Here is a 16,868-nt window from a genome sequence, read left to right on the forward strand (position 1 = left end):
CATAACAGGAGGAATGTTACGGAAATATCGGTGTATCGCATCCTTCTGCCGTCGTCATGTCTTATTTCGTTTAACAATATTGCATACAGCGCCATTCCCCGCTGGTGGTGAGTTTTTGAATTTTTTTTTTTTTTTTTTTTTTTTGCGGAAAATGAATCCCATGACCACCTGTAAACTATTTCTGTTTCTATCAGAATAGTTTATGCAGTTACAGGATAGAAACTATTGCTGTTTCTATCCTGTAACTGCAAAAAGTTTAATAACGTTCTGTCTAGTAGTTTTCCTTTTATGGCCATTTCAAAGTGGAACTTTAATTATAAAGACCCTGTACTATACAAGGTGTCCACTTTATCGTTATCCAGTGACTAAAATTTCCTAACTGTAAATCTTGCAGAAAATTTCCAATTGCAAAATATGTTTCATATGTTGTCAAACAGGAGAGCCATCAAAAACAAACAAAAAAAATTGTTTTTGTATATGAAATTAACATTTTTACATTGTCCCTGGGTCCTATAAATCAGTGGATCTCAACCGGGGCCATATGACCCCCTTGTGGTAGTAGGATACATCATGGGACCTCGGAAGAAAATTGAGAAAGGGGCCATGCCAGGTGGTTTGGAGGGCTGCAGAGAATTGAAAGGAAAAACTAAGGTGTGAAGAAATAAAAAAAAGCTTTTATATTAGTGACTATACTTACAGAATCGAACAAAACCACCAATAAAACCAGGTCTGTTTTAGGGCATGGACCCACCCGAACCTCACCGCCTACATTTTACAGCAGGTTCCCTAGAATGGGTTTTTTCGCAGGCCAGGCTAGATTTTTCACAGACCCCGCCCCAAATTGAATATATAGTTAAAAAACAAAAAATGGTCAAAACCATATCAGGCTACGAGCTGCAGCTCTGTCAATCCCACTCTTGAGAGAGGTCATGCCCGGGGGTCTCATGTCTATAAGTGACTGTGCGCCTCATGATATTTTGTATAGTATAACAAAGTAATAGTAGGATATATATAGGCTGTTTATTTCCAGCTAAGTATGGGACTACCATAGCTATAGCATCACTGCCTAGGGGACCCATGATGTTGAGATGATCCTGAATAGAACTTGGACTAGCGGGGAGCTCAATAAATTCTAGGCCAGTGGTCTGGAGACCAATCTTATTTACAAAATTTTTGTTCAGTATAAATTCACTGAAAAATCAATTAAATACATATAAAGGATCTTACTCCTAGATGAGGATCGAAGACTCTGGGTAAGACAGGGGAACCACGAGAAAAAAATATGTGACAAAAAAATATGGTTCAAAGAGAGCCATGGGCAAAACAATGTTAAGAAACACTGCTATAAATCCTACTTAGTAGAAAAATCTCCATGCATCGACTGTATAAAAAATCAATTTTTTTTCATTTAATTTAAAAGTAATTTTTTCCACTCAAACAGATTCTTAGATGATGCAAAAGTAAGAAAAAAATTCATAATTGGAAGTTTCTTCTCACACTAACTGTTTAGGAATTAGTTATTTGATGTTGCTAACAGTGGACAGACACTCCTAGTACATCTGCAGAAGAAACAGATAACGTATAACAACTAATGTCTTTGTATTTCTAGGTATCTACATTATATCATGATGCTAGCATAGGGAATGCCATAAATATTGTCCTTGTACGACTCATGCTGCTTGAAAATGAGGAAGTGGTAAGTAAGCAATAATTATATACTGTGCATGCATATGTTCATTGCTCAATATTTAACACCACTTGATATGCTTTTGATGCGAAACATTTTTGTACTAAAAGAATAGTATATATAGTTTTAATACTTATAACAAAACTTGAGCATGTTGCACGATTAGAACTACATCAAAATCATGACAGTACACACACACTAAATTCAGAATTGTAACTGCAGCCGAGTCACTGAAAAAACGTCTGAATCATTTAAAACATTCAAACCAAGTAGGTAATTTCAACATTGAATGTGGTATAAAATCAAAGAGCAGTTTGGAAAAAAATTGATGAAAAAACAATTAGCTACATTTGAGTTAACCAAGTTCCACTGTAATATGTACAGAAAAAAATCAACAAGGCACTAACAATCATTTTGATTTTTTTTATTTCAAGGAAGATGATGATCTAGTAATTAGTCAGCATGCTGACAACACGTTGAAAAGTTTTTGCAAATGGCAGAAATTTGTCAACCCAAAAGACGAAGACCATCCTAATCATCATGATGTAGCCATTCTACTCACAAGGTATGACTGTGGTAAGCAGCAAAGTAACCAATTTATTTGATTTTTCATTTAAATTTTTGCAAGCCATCTCTTATTAATGCTATCATTCAAGATATTACACTAATTCAAAATCCTATACTACCGGATATTTTTGCTTAAATACATTTCCAAATCCAATAAGCGAAATTCCCATTTCAACAGAAGGTTACTGCAAAATCATAGAAACCCAAATGAATGGGGGAAACTCAAACTCCAATTTTTTTTTTTTATTTGACCATTTTTGAAAAATCAGACTTAAAACAGGTGTTTCAAATGATGGTCCACAAGAGATCACTAATGACTTTGCTAAATATGTTTTATAGCAAAGAAGACATACAAAGGGAATGACTATGAAATTATGCATGGAGTCCTTGGTTACCTTTGTATTCAACTACGTCATCCTTGAGGGAAAAACTATTAAAATTTCATAATTTCACCTGTTTACACTGCATCGTAAAACATAACTACAACACTGTTAAAGTTGCTCAAAGCATTCAAGAAAATTTCAAGTCGCAAACACAAAAAGGAAAAACTAGTCATTTTAGATTCTGGATTCTTCCTTCCAGATTGCTAATTTGAGTTTCATATATTAATGTGTATTGAAAAATGAATATTCTTTCTTTCACATATTTTATTTTTGCTTTTTAGATACAACATATGCACAAAAACAAATGAGCCATGCAGTACATTGGGGCTTGCTGAAGTAGCTGGCATGTGCCAACCTCATCGCAGCTGCAATGTCAATGAGGACACTGGTCTTGCTTTAGCATACACTATCGCCCATGAAATGGGTCACAAGTGAGAAACTTGTGTAACTTTTATTACAATGGTGATATTGCATAAAATCCGTATAATCAAAATGTAATGGATTCATTTTTACATCATGGAAATGAGATTGGACTGGATATGTATGTAATGTATGTAAGATGCTTGATTCTTATTATTTAAACCCCTTACTGTTTTTATTTTTTGCAGCTTTGGAATGAGCCACGATGGACCTCATAATGGCTGCCAAGCTCCTTTTGGTGAAAGACAGCATGTCATGTCACCACATCTGAATTCAGATGCTTCTCCGTTTGTGTGGTCAAATTGCTCCAGATCAGAGATAACAAAATTCCTTGAGTAAGTAAAAATGCTTGGAATTTTCAGATATCCTTTAATGATAATTTATCTATGTATCTCACATAAGTAATCACTATTTAAAGGTATATATGATTTATTTCTTCATTTCACATAAGATAGTACAGCAACAAGTGCTGCATACATATTTGTGCTTTGTTGTTAATTTCGGAAGAAAAATTTATAAACATATTAGTGATAAATTTTCAAACAAAAAAATGGCTCCTCCTTGATCTGCACATGCAAAATGTTTGAATAAAGTATATATATATTTTGATTTTCCATCAGCCGAGACTGGGGGAAATGTTTGGATGACGAACCATCTGATCATGAATTTTCATTTCCTGAACTACCACCGGGTGCTATGTATGATGCTGATCATCAATGCAGATTGCAGTATGGACCTGAAGCTGCATATTGCGAAGGTATTGAGGTGAGTTCTTGCATCTGAGGAAATGATAAAAAAGTAAATTAAAATGTGTGTATATAATGATTATTTTTTAACTTAATTTAACATCTCTCCTGATTTCAGTATTCATACAGGTAACAAAAGATCAGAATGCCAAAACGTGAAACACAGCATCTTTTCAAAGAAGAAAAACATTATACATATACATTAAACATTATACATATTTACTCATTCTTGTGTCGGTAGCGAAAGCTTGATTAAAAAAACTAGCTTGATCAGCAATTAAGATTAGAAAATACACGAATGCTGTTAAACATCATAAAATAGCTCATTCAAAAAATACAGTACTCCCCCGCATTAGCCGGCATGCCGGGAAATTCAAATCACAGATTCTGGAAAATTCTGAAATATCTTTACTAAATCCATTGAATTGGCTGAACACATACTGTGATCCTTATTAAACCTCACTTTTCCCTGCATGCCAGGACGTACCAGACCCCAACGTTCAAGTCTGGTGTCCCTAGAGTTTGGAAGCATGCCAGATAATGTGTGGGGAGAATACAGTAAGAATGTGAATAAAAGTGTTTGAATTTTTGAAAACACCTGTAAAATTATTTTTTACACATGCACGTATATTTCGGATTTGAAAAGGCCAAACTAATATCTGAATGTTTATTTCCAGGACGTTTGTCAAACACTGTGGTGCAGACAAGATAATAAATGTGTTACAAGATTAGAACCAGCTGCAGAGGGCACTCTTTGTGATCGTAATATGGTAAAAAAAATTATGTTGTATTTTGCGGCACTAAAATAAAACATTAAACGTTATTGACTACATTCAGTATAAGATGCACAATATTTTTTATTTCTCTTCCTTCCTCTAAGTGGTGTTACATGGGAAAATGCACAGTAATTGGTGAACGTCCAGAGTCTATTAACGGTGAGTGGGGGCCCTGGTCATCATGGTCGGAATGTTCTCGGACGTGTGGAGCTGGTGTTATGCATTCGGAGAGACATTGTGATAACCCACAGTATGTGCTTATTTTTCAAGCTAAAAAATACATTTTTTTACATTTAATCCTCTATTTTTCGTGAATATGATATAGTCTGTTTTTATGTTTTCTGACCATTGCATGAAAATCACTAGTTACTTATTTTCGTAACATCAAATTTGATCAATATAGCAACCATAAAAAATCATGAAACCACTCCAATCATTTGCAGATGTCCTGTATATATAAGATATTATATTGTTTTAAAAAAAAAATCAGAATGATATCTCAATAAGGCTAGAAGGTTTGCTCTCTCATGAAAACTTTCCATCTTTTCAGACCAGCATGGGGTGGTCGATTTTGCATAGGTGAGCGTAAACGATACAGGATATGTAATACTCAGGTAAGATTTGATATTGGTATTGGAGATAGAAAGGGTAAAAACTATCACTTTTTTCATCACATGTTTAGTGATGCATAAACACTGCCAATGACAAATAAATAAATTCAGCCATCTTCATGTATTAGAATTGAGCAAGTCCTAATGATACATTTTATATTCAGTTCAATGTACTCGCATCAAGATCATTAGAAATTCCTTAAGGTCAGAAGAGGAAATATAATTTATAAATGACATATTTAATTCAATTTGAAAATTAAACTTTATTAATACAGTGGTGAATCCAAATTGGATTATCCTGCGATTTGACGATCAAACAAAGTAGGACTGGATGCATGAAATTGCTGGATAGACATGTATAAATATCATTACCTTGCAATACCCCATTAGTTTGATAATGGATAAGTGTCAAATTGTTAGGACCACTGTATACCGACAGACCAGACACAACCCAGGCTCTGTCCCTCCCGGGATATAAGCCTTTTACCCTTGTGGGTTGGGTCCACCACTGTATACCCGCAATAAAAGTATTGACCAAAGTAGTATTCAAACTTTGTGATATTGGAGTTAGATTTGAATACAACTTTTTCCTAATTGATGTGTACGAAACCTAATCTTATAATATTGAAACAGAATTTAGTCTATATATTATAGGCTTAATTTTTTTCTTAGTGAAGTTTAAAATGTTGCGATGCAAATGCTAATCACACCTGATTTATACTCCAGAAATGCCCAGATGATGCTCCAAGTTTCCGAGCAGTACAGTGTCAGCACTTCAATGATGTACCTTACAAAGATGAGCTACATTCATGGCTGCCGATATCTACTCCTAGTGAGTATCACTTACTGTTCTTTTTCTTGGCTTTTTAACCTTAGTGATCACCTGAATCATGAAACTGGAATTATTCGAAAGAAACTAAAAGTGCACTGAATATAATTTTGGAAATTACAATACATAGTGAAAAGTTAATCATTAGGATCATGATAAAAAAAAATGGGCTTGAATGTCAAATAAAAAAGTAAGTAAATATGGTTTTTTTTTCCTCTGACAGTGACACCTTGTCAATTACACTGCAAACCGGAAGGACAGTTTTTCTCTGTAATGTTATCAGATACTGTTGAAGATGGCACAGAATGCAATCCTGGTACTAGAGACATATGCATAAATGGAAAATGCAAAGTAGGTTTTTTACAAAAACTATCAATCTTACACACCGGCAGAGCTCTCTAAAACCATCACATATTATGCATCTGGTGAATTTCTTAACAATTCTTTTCCTAAAGTAATCTTAATAAATTTAATTCCATTCTCTAGTTTGAATTCATTTGATAAATAGAAATGCAAAATGAAAATCATAGAAATAAAACTGTCAGAAAAAATAATTTTTTAACTGATCACCCCATTGAAGTTTTTATCTATTTTTACGGTTATATAATGATCACGTGGCAATGCACATCTCAGATGAATTACCCAGCAGTTAAATGATTAGGATATCAAACTTATCAACTTATAGTAAGAATCTTGCTATCATGAATGATCTGCAAATAATCGTGAAAGAGCTAATGTTAAAGACAAAAAAATATTTGTTTATAGAAAATTGAAAATTAGGAAGTTTTTGTTATAACGTCAACAAAATTCTCAAAAATTACCATTTTTTCTTCCTATTTCTTGAAAATTAAACTACGAATAGATTACTGATTGGTTATCGTTGCAATGTTCCTTATAAACATTGTTCTGAGGTATTTCTGGCAAAGGATGGACATAGAAAAGTGACATTTTTTTACCTCTTTTTTCAATTCTTAGGATTTACCAGTATACACATATGGGACATCTTTCGCAGTCAGGGTTACGTCCTCACCAAACAGCTGGACAAATGTTTTAAAAAAAGAAAAAACATTCTGATCAGCAGAAGATATGCACAAGTCCATAAAGTAATAGAATTGAGCAATGACATAATAATTGATAATTTTAATTGTTTGGTCGTGGGCCAAATCATTTTGGGAATATAAAGTTCTATGCAAAAATTTTTAGAGAATCAAATGTTGTGAGCCAAACTTATAATTGGAATCTTGTTCATTCGCTAATATCAAAACAAAAAGATCTGTAAGACAGTCACAATGCAGGCAAAGAATTACAAAGTTTTACCTGACAAAGCACAAAAAATTGAAATTCACTTATAACGAAAAGGAAAAGTCTATTACGACTACAATGTCCCCCATGATTGTGAGCTGGAGTTATAACAGACTTTTACGGTATGGAATTTAATCCTAAATGAGACACGCCTTGTACCCATTCTAAACTACAGGTGTCTTACCTATAAAAGTGTATAAAACAACCAGGAAGAAAGAAAATGAAATTTTCGTTCATTTAAATTAGGGAGACTCAATCATATTAACATTCCATAATTGTCTGAATAAATGTAATCAAAATAAAATTTATACAAATTTAGCATTCAATAATTTACACTTTGTTTTTTCAGCATGTATCTTGCGACTGGGCAATAGATTCAAGTGCACAGGAAGATCGTTGCGGAATATGTCATGGAGATGGCACACAATGCCTAACCGTCAAAGGGAAATTTGACCTCAAGGTAGGACTAGGTGGGTCTATTAAGTGCAGTTTAGAAAAAAACCTAAAAAAATATATTTTTCAGCACCAACCTACGAATAAATATAGCTTATAAAAATTAATGATTCTTTTTTTTTTTGATTCAGGATATGTTGAAATTGTTAAAGTGCCAAAGGGAGCTCGTAATATACGTGTGGAAGAATTGGATGAAGCAACAAATTATATTGCAGTGCAAAGTGAGAAAGGAGAATTCTTCCTCAATGGGCAGTGGTTCATACAATGGACTGGGGAGTATAAAGCAGCAGGTACAACACTGTACTACCAAAGAGATGGGGAGAGGGAGACTCTACATGCCCCAGGTCCTATCAAAGAAGATTTGAGGATCTTGGTGAGTTATTATGCAATTTTTTTGAAATTTCACAGACATATTTGTTAATAATAAAAACAAAGAGTATCCAAAAATTTATTTTTTTCAGCTGCTGTATCAAACTGAAAATCCTGGAATTGTTTATGAATACACTGTACCCAATTTGAATGCTACAAGGAAACCAGAGTTTCACTGGGAGTACATTGATTGGACTGTTTGTTCTGCAACCTGTGGTGGAGGTACAACACTATTAATTTCAATACCCTTTTTACCCGCTGTAAAACAAACTTACCACATGGTTGTCTTCATCCAGCAAGTTGAAAGTGGCTCTAAGCTTCAGTTCTTGATCTAATCATCTTGATTGCTCTAGATGCAAAAAAAAAAAAAAAAAAAAAAACTAGAATACTTAATGAAATAGCTACTTTCATTATTTTTATTTACATTTTTAATTATTCTCTTGATAGGGATGCAGATATCTAAGGTAAAGTGTTTTGAAAAAGAAGCTGGGTTGGTCGAGGATAAATATTGCAAAGCTAAAGAAAAGCCCACAGACATGACCAGAATCTGTAACAAGCATCAGTGCCCTGCCAAGTAAGATAAACAAAATATTAACTTTGAAAACAAGAGAAATAAGTGTCTAAAAAGACATGTGTTCATTAGGGCTTGACAAATCCCAAGCAACTTTTAAGTTGATACTGGCACCTAATTTTTTTTTATGTATGATAAAACTGAATTGAAGTCTCGGGACAGAACAAAATTATCGGAAATTATGTGAAGGACCATCCATGCTAACAGAATGCTAATGCTACACCAAGTTCTAGAACAGACGTTATTGAGTATGTTATTTTGGACCTATTTTGTTGGGGGGGGGGGGGGGGGAGGAATGCTTGGCACCTAAATTTTTTGTATGATTTGTCAAGCCCTGGTGTACATGTGTACAAACTGTTGCAAGATGCTCACTCAACAAAGTGATTGAGTTTAGATGATGCTGATATTAAAAGACTTGTTAGAAACTCACTTTGATTTAAAAAACATTCTTGTGCCTTTTGGAATTTCAACGTGTCATCAGTTGTTAAAAATGAAGTTTGTGCATTTTTACAATGATTGTAGATATGTTTTTAGTTATATTTCATTATGATCACAAAAAAAGGGAAATGCCAAATAAATAAAATTTGAACCCACCCTTGCAACAAGCCATTATACCTCATTAACAACTGTTTCGGAAATTTCATATTGATTTTCAAAAAAAAAATATTTCCCTCATGATGTCACAATGATGCAAACCAAAATTAATAGTTCCTGTCCGATTACATAATTTATTTTTAATTTCCAACTTCAGATGGTGGACTGGCCCATGGCAACATTGTTCAGTAAGCTGTGGTGAGAATGGCATTCGGAAGAGAACGGTGATTTGCATCAGATCGTTAGGCCCAGATGAACAAATCGCCCTCCTGGATGAAGAATGTGAATCTGATGAACGGCCAGAGGATCATGAACAGTGCCACAAAAAACAACCTTGTCAAAGAGATGCCACTTGGGATACTGGCCAATGGACAGAGGTATAATATTTTCCTCCATGCATTAAAGCATTATCTGAATTTCTGAGCATACACTGATTTTAAAAATATTGATCATGGTAAAAAGCTTGAAAGAGCAATCATACATATACGCATGTGCTTACGTAACATGTTCATATGTTGCATTTCTAAATTTTATATAATTTCAATATTATAGGTGTGCAATGATGATCCATGTAATTACCAGAGTCGCCATGTGTATTGCAACCACCCTAATGGTAAATGTGAAGAAAATGTTAAACCAAAAGCAAGAAGGCAGTGCGGGAACATAACATGTGGAACATGGGTAGTGGGAAACTGGACACAGGTATAAAAAAGAAGAAACTTCAATTATGTCATCATATTCTTTCAATGATGAAATTTACTCAATAAAAAAATTACTCAATGATGAAATTTACTCAATAAAAAAATTACTCAATGATGAAATTTACTCAATAAAAAAATTACTCAATGATGAAATTTACGCAATGATGAAATTTACGCAATGATGAAATTTACTCAATGTTTTATCCTTTCTTGATCAAGTGTTCTTCTACATGTGGTGAAGGAATTCGAGAACGTACAGTATCATGCAGAGGTGGCGTGATTTGTCACAAAGCAACAGAGCCAACATCAAAGGAAAAGTGTAACGTCAAGCCCTGCTCAGGCAACGGGTCAAGAAATTCTGTGGAGGACACTGACAACATGGATAACTTCCTGTTTCCGGATATTACGGAAAACCTTTTGCCAAATGACAATGAGATAGATATGAAAATGAATGATCATCCATATAAGCACAATGGACCAAAAACAAAATCTACTTGGCATAAGAAAAAAAAGAATGGAAGGCCTAGGGAGATAGCCACGGATGTGATAAATCACCCGATCTATGAAGTCGCAGACCCACTGAGCAAAGACCATGACTATGGAGATTTGATGCTGATGAATGAAGTTGGAGAAGTCAGAAAAGAGCTGGCGAAAAGAATGCCTGATGTCAGTCCACATATCTTTGAAGATGATAGCAGCAGCATTGAAAATCATGGACACAAATACAGTTGGAAAGTCAGTACTTGGACAAAGGTAAATAACTGAATTGCCATAATGTCATATTATAGTTAATATGAATATTAAATTAAACTCGTCTTGAAATGTGAACAAGCTATGATTTTAATTTATATAAAAGAAGAAAACCTATAAAAACAACGTTGAATAAAATATAAGCCATGTCTACCCAACAAACGCAGTTGTTCCAGAAGTAGTTCAAAATCATTCTAACTACCATCTTCTTCAGCATAAAACATTGATATTTCTAAAACACATCAAAACAAACATACTTTCAGTTTAAAACTTTAGTAACATGAATCATCTTCGTTTTTATAATTTATTAGAAGGAATGGGGCAACAAAGCAGCTTTACATATCTTGTAAAGTTTTTGTGGCTTAATTCGTAAGACAAAGGGAATTTTTCAGGATGTAGGGCAGGTATAAATTAGGAGTTTCGTACAATGTTTCACTCGTTCTAGTGTAGCTAGAACCAGGCATTACTAATCCTATCTTCGGGATTAGTAATGCAAAATCAGAAACAGAGCCCATATTTATGTGTGGTGGTGATTTTGCTTGCAATGCTAATTTTTTGTGATTGAGCGGTTTCCTCTGTGTTATTACATATAGAATTAGTTTCTCGGTTTATCTATGATTGGTCAGTTTTGAAATCTACCATTCACAGATGAAACAAATAAATATGGATTCCTTTCTGTACTTTGATTACCAATCCTGGAGATACTTCAAACTGCAGTGAGCGAAATTTATAAAAATCCTAACTTATGCTTGCCATGAAAAACCTAACATTGTCTTACAAATATTTTTATAGTTTGCATATTACTGTATTATACACGTTAGGATAAACAATACGAAAGATAATTGCTCAGAAATAATGAAAGGTGGTGTATGTTTTGAGAAGTGAATTTTTTGGGCTTAAAGGTCGTAGTTTGCTTCCGTCAGTCCTCAACACTAATGGTTTGCCCATCATCAAAAGACTTAATAAAAACTGAAACAAAATGTGCATGTTTGGTTTCATATTTTCTCAGTGTTCCGAGCCATGTGATGGAGGCAGAAGACAAAGAGAGGAAATGTGCTTGGATATGGTGACAAAACACATGGTTGTGGATGATCTTTGTGATTCAAATACCAAACCAGAAACAGAAGAATCCTGTAATACAGAACCGTGTTTAGAATGGGTAATTTCTGAGTGGGGTCAGGTAAAATATCAATTATATTTGTTGCTAAAATAAAATTTTAATTCACTGATTGCATCTTTTTTTTCTTGTAATTAATGAGAGGATACCTAGGTTTTTGTTTTTGTTGTAGTGCTCAGTGCTATGTGGTGAAGGCTCAATGCAACGTGAAGTGCATTGCCCTCGAAAGAACATGTGCAATCATCACACAAAACCACAGTCTACGATGCCTTGCTTCAGTGGACCTTGCCTTGACTGGGTAGATGGACCTTGGAGCAGGGTAACTATATATATTTATTTATTTATTATTTTAAATTAAAAATGAGAAAGTACATGATGATTATATTAATTAAAACACTCTAAATTTTGAATTTAGTGTTCAGTAACTTGTGGCAAAGGCATTCAGATACGTCATGTCAAATGTGTTAATTTGACTAGTCAAGGACCAGCGAATGGGTGTGATTTAGATCTTAAACCTGACCACAGACAAACCTGTTCCTTGAATCCATGTCCAACAAGCAGTTCAGGTAAAAATCAGCACTAGTAATAATCTTTTTTAGTTTAAAAAATTTTTTAAACAATAATCTATTTTCTTGCATAAATATTGAATTGAATTTCTGATAATCACTTCGAGACTTGACTATTTGCAGCATTCAGCCAATGTGAGGACAAAATGGAAACATCAATGTGCAAATCTCTTCGCCATATGTGCACTACATTATACTTCAAGACAAAGTGTTGCGCCACATGCAGCAAACAACGGCATTTCCGTCACACGAAGCCAAACAGGAGAAATTCAGCTCATAGAAGTCGAGCTACTTGAAAGCCGTAATCATAGCCGTATCATAGCACCTGTTTCTGTGAACATTGCGACAAACCAATATGGTTTAGATATAAAATGTGAATGAAACAGCTATTTAAAGAGAAATCTACTAGAATGGGGCTGCTTGAATCACTTTTTTTAAATGCAAACAATCTTTATTTAATAAACATGTTGCGATGAAAAATGAGCTTGAAACAAAAAAAATATATAATTCAATGCTTCAAAATCATACTGATTTAACTATTTCCTATGTTATGTGATCTTGACTTTTCTAATCTATCATTAAACTAAATGCAGCTAAACTTTAAAATTAAAATACACATAGTCATCCAAGAACAATAATACAAGAACTCTGTCACATCAAATGATGTGACATATCTATTATTGTGACTGAAATCTATTATTTCTTCATAATTAAAAATATATTAAGAGCCAGTTTAGCATCTTCTATGCTGTTTTTTCATTCTTCAAAATTGGCTTTTAGTTCCAAAGAAGAGAACCAGAGAAGGTAGAAATGGCTTGATAACAAAGATTGATTTATAACAAGAGAGCCTATTAGCAACTATGAAAAATTCTCTTGAACTTATATCACATACCGGCAACAGAATAGTCCATCTTTTCCTGAGCATTGCAAAGGCCATTCTTGGGGGGAGGGGGGGGGGAACATAAATAGCTTTATGCATCTGTAGTCTCAGGAATGGCCAAAACTTGGTTACTGATTGGTTAGTTTCTACTTTTTTTGTAATGCAAAATTAAGTAAAGCAAAAAACAGCATCCAAGAAGTGAAAAAAATTATGAATCATTAGCATTATTCTCATTGAAGAAAAACTATACCAATTCCACAAAACAAACTTAATGTTACTTTTGATCACTGATATCCTACATAACTTGCAGCAAAGGTATGAATTAAACCCATAAATCTAGTGATGAGACATACACGTATTTATTAAATGTGTTTATTGTAATATTTATGGTAGCTGAGTAATACAGTGGAAAATGTTCAAATCGGAACATCAAGAGACTGAAATAATCCTTTTGTTTTAGACAGGTTTCAGTTATTTTTATAAAGGTGCACATGAAATCACTAATCATCTATGGGATTATCTTCTGATTCCATTCAAGACAGATTTTTGTCTCACAGTTCCAGACAGGTTAATACAATTACAGCAAAATTAATACATTCAGGCTATTAGCCGAAAAAAATTCATTTTGCTTAATCAGTTATAGAATTGTGTTAAAAATTTTACTTATACCACTATTATGAGCCAGTTACTAGTAGAAATAGCAATTAAAATCTGAAATAGCTCTAATGTTCAAAGATGGTTTATTTAAGTGTGGCTGTGGGCATATTTAGAGTAGTGATTTTTTTTTTCTTAACCAGGGGGGGAAGAAAGCAATCATCAGAGGTGCGAGCTAAAAAATTCCATAATACTAGCTATTAATTTCAAGTATACTGTCATTTTGAAAAGGGGAGTACCAGAATATGAATTCAAGTTCACTATGAGTGTGGTGTATTGAAAGGTCAAGATCCACTGGTTTAGAGGCTCTAGTAAGAGGTGGGACGAAAATGAATACTTTCCTCTGAGATAGGAACAAAGTCTGAATGCTTCAAAGTAGCCAACATTTTAACGAGTCCATATAGACTGTATTCATGCATTGTACGAGATTTGAATTTTTTTATTCACAGATCTTATGTGCTATTAATGTTTGACTGAACATTAAAGAGACATAAAAGTGAAATGTATTACTGAGAGATTATCACTTCTTTGTTTGAACCCTTAGGGGCCATTCGAGTATTACGTAAGCAGATTTTCAGCCATTTTTGACCCCCCCCCCCCCCCTTGTCAGCAGCTTAGAATATTTCATATCTTCAAAAAGGGGTGGTTGGTGACGTAAGCAACTTTCAAACCCCCCTCCCCCACTTTTCATCAAAAGTCAGAAAATCCGAAACCCCCTCCCCCCCAATGCTGACATAATACTTGAATGACCCCTTATCACAGAAGTTATTTGATAATTCACTACTGGGAACCACATTCTTTAGAGCAGTATAGTATGCAGAAAGATGACATTTTTTTGTACCCGAAAATAAGATACAAGATTTAATGCCTTAATCATTGTTTCACTAACAGGAAAAAAAATATGTAGGTAATATTTTAATCTTAAATTTAGTGCCGATAACTTGACCAATCATCTGGCCATGACGTTTAATTCAATCATGGAAGCATAAACGGTAATTAATTGGCCAGATGACTGGTTAATAGTTAAAAAATTGTTGCTTTTCCTCCTAGTTCATTGTACAGTAGTAATTATGTACATGATGAAAATAAGTTTTTCGGAGAAACGCAAGTTTTATTACAAGTGGACATGACTCAACTCCTCACAATACATTTCTCTCTTCCAGCAATGTGCTATGTATTTATTTAATGTTATCATTAAGCAAAAATTTAAACTTCTTCAGAAAGTCATTAGATTCACCTCAGAAACTTTATACTGCGCTTATAATTAGCAACATCAAGTTCTGAAAATCTAGTCAAAGTATCGAACAAAAATATTTTTAAACTTTGAACGTAATAATGTGTATGGTAATGAAATTTTGCACTTTGAAATCCACTTGATGAATTCATTAGCAAAATACAGAATTATTCCTCATAAAAAATATATTTGAAACTTTTTTGTTTGATTGAATTGAAAATATGCAATTGTGTTTCCTGGTGCTTTTATCCAAAAAATATGTCCCTCTGTTTTTAAGCTGAACATTTTTGTCAGTTTCAATGGTTAAAAGCCATTAATTTTGTTGCTGATTCCATGATTTTATTATGATTGTAAGCAGGCAAAAAAAATGAAATTTACCTGCAGAGAAGTTTCTGTACATTGTCAATTTAATAGCATCTGAAAAAAATCGAAAAATATCTTTGAGGTGTAGCAAATATTTTGTATTGATTGCTGTGAAATAAAGAAAAATATACTATATTTTTTACCTTATTTAATGTTGTATTTCTCATCAAGTACATATTCCAAGTTCTTGTTTTAAATTAATAATTCTTTTTCATACTCACATTTTTTCCGCTGGCCAAAAACTTTTTATAATCCAAGAGATGTCATTTCAAAGAGTGGGGCAAAATACAACCCCCCACCCAGATCGATAAGACACTTGCCTGCTGTGTATGTCGTGAGTTCAATACTTGACTAATTCTTATCATCTTTACCACAGCACCGCAGTATAATGGTAATGGTCACAAGTAGTTTACCACATTAATATCGCAAGGGGTTAGCGTATATCTTCCTGGCAGGAGACACAGACAAATTAATAGTGTGATGTTGCCTTCCAAAACTGGCTATTAACTGTATATCTCTATCATAATTGACCCTCTACGTATAAAATGACAAAAATGAGCAATCTTTTCTCAAAGATAAGACCTGCAAATATAATTTTGAAAAACTGAAATAAAATTTATTTCATTCAAAAGAAAAATTTGCATAGATTTTTTTTCTTAAGATTCAAGAATTAATGACCAATATACTGCTGGGTCTTGAATGTTTTAGGGACATATGCAGGGCAGGCCCTTGATGGGTTACCAAATAATACAGTAAAACCTGTCTTCAATGGAAAAAAATCATGGTCCCGTGATTTCTCTCAATACCAAAATACACATTTAAAAACCTGGATTAAACAGAACAAGTTTCAATGGAGACCGAAAGGAAAATTGTACATAAATTTAACAGCAAATTTTTCACACAAACACTAAGTGTTTGGTGACCAACAGACCATACAAAATGTTAGTGCTCCACTGAAACCTTTTACACAATCTATGCTTGGAAATGTGTTCTACATCATCCACCCTTAGATTAGCAAAAATTAGTTTCTGTACTTGATGCTGTGGTTTTGATAAGCCATGTGTAGAAAAGCAGTTGCTTTCTGAAACTGACAAAATTTTTCAGAAAAGCAGACCTTTCCATGGGAGAAAGTGTAAGAGTTGAATTTCCGAATGATATGTGACTTACAAAATTGTGTGCATTCCGTGATCGCAAGGGTGACCAAAGCCGGAATTCATCAGAGAGGGGCAACTGCCCTGTATGTGTGTGTGTGATGGTAAAATATAGATATATAGGAACAAAAACACCGTCATAAA

General features: G+C 33.8%; 1 protein-coding gene and 1 long non-coding RNA gene across 4 annotated transcripts in view; one reads left to right on the forward strand and one right to left on the reverse strand.

Annotated features, from left to right (window-relative positions):
* LOC149088114 (A disintegrin and metalloproteinase with thrombospondin motifs 6-like) overlaps positions 1 to 15,235 on the forward strand; it is a 59,674-nt gene extending 44,439 nt beyond the window's left edge. The window contains exons 5-25 of the mRNA XM_089244579.1: positions 1,610 to 1,696; positions 2,122 to 2,252; positions 2,919 to 3,068; positions 3,246 to 3,392; positions 3,678 to 3,822; positions 4,481 to 4,573; positions 4,684 to 4,829; positions 5,130 to 5,193; positions 5,917 to 6,022; positions 6,243 to 6,370; positions 7,671 to 7,791; positions 7,906 to 8,147; positions 8,236 to 8,365; positions 8,591 to 8,717; positions 9,466 to 9,685; positions 9,861 to 10,010; positions 10,229 to 10,762; positions 11,769 to 11,939; positions 12,049 to 12,195; positions 12,292 to 12,442; positions 12,566 to 15,235. Coding sequence (XP_089100705.1) covers positions 1,610 to 1,696; positions 2,122 to 2,252; positions 2,919 to 3,068; positions 3,246 to 3,392; positions 3,678 to 3,822; positions 4,481 to 4,573; positions 4,684 to 4,829; positions 5,130 to 5,193; positions 5,917 to 6,022; positions 6,243 to 6,370; positions 7,671 to 7,791; positions 7,906 to 8,147; positions 8,236 to 8,365; positions 8,591 to 8,717; positions 9,466 to 9,685; positions 9,861 to 10,010; positions 10,229 to 10,762; positions 11,769 to 11,939; positions 12,049 to 12,195; positions 12,292 to 12,442; positions 12,566 to 12,738 — 3,363 coding nt within the window. The 3' untranslated portion in view covers positions 12,739 to 15,235. The remainder of the gene's footprint in view (positions 1 to 1,609; positions 1,697 to 2,121; positions 2,253 to 2,918; positions 3,069 to 3,245; positions 3,393 to 3,677; positions 3,823 to 4,480; positions 4,574 to 4,683; positions 4,830 to 5,129; positions 5,194 to 5,916; positions 6,023 to 6,242; positions 6,371 to 7,670; positions 7,792 to 7,905; positions 8,148 to 8,235; positions 8,366 to 8,590; positions 8,718 to 9,465; positions 9,686 to 9,860; positions 10,011 to 10,228; positions 10,763 to 11,768; positions 11,940 to 12,048; positions 12,196 to 12,291; positions 12,443 to 12,565) is intronic.
* Positions 3,746 to 15,714, reverse strand: LOC149088115 (uncharacterized). Of its 3 annotated transcripts, XR_016194115.1 has the most exons (4): positions 15,589 to 15,714; positions 8,419 to 8,492; positions 6,976 to 7,056; positions 6,002 to 6,073 (listed from the first exon to the last, which is right to left on the reverse strand). It is a non-coding gene; the product is annotated as an uncharacterized LOC149088115 (long non-coding RNA). The 3 variants fall into 3 exon arrangements; XR_016194114.1 differs by lacking the exons at positions 6,002 to 6,073; positions 6,976 to 7,056 and adding an exon at positions 3,746 to 3,836; XR_016194113.1 differs by lacking the exon at positions 6,002 to 6,073 and having other exon boundaries at positions 6,379 to 7,056.
* Positions 15,715 to 16,868: the final 1,154 nt, after the last annotated feature.

This window comes from Pholcus phalangioides, unplaced genomic scaffold, assembly GCF_987345545.1.
Source record: "Pholcus phalangioides strain wild (caught in Gottingen) unplaced genomic scaffold, Ppha-v1.0 ptg000003l_1, whole genome shotgun sequence".
Lineage (NCBI taxonomy): Eukaryota > Metazoa > Arthropoda > Arachnida > Araneae > Pholcidae > Pholcus > Pholcus phalangioides.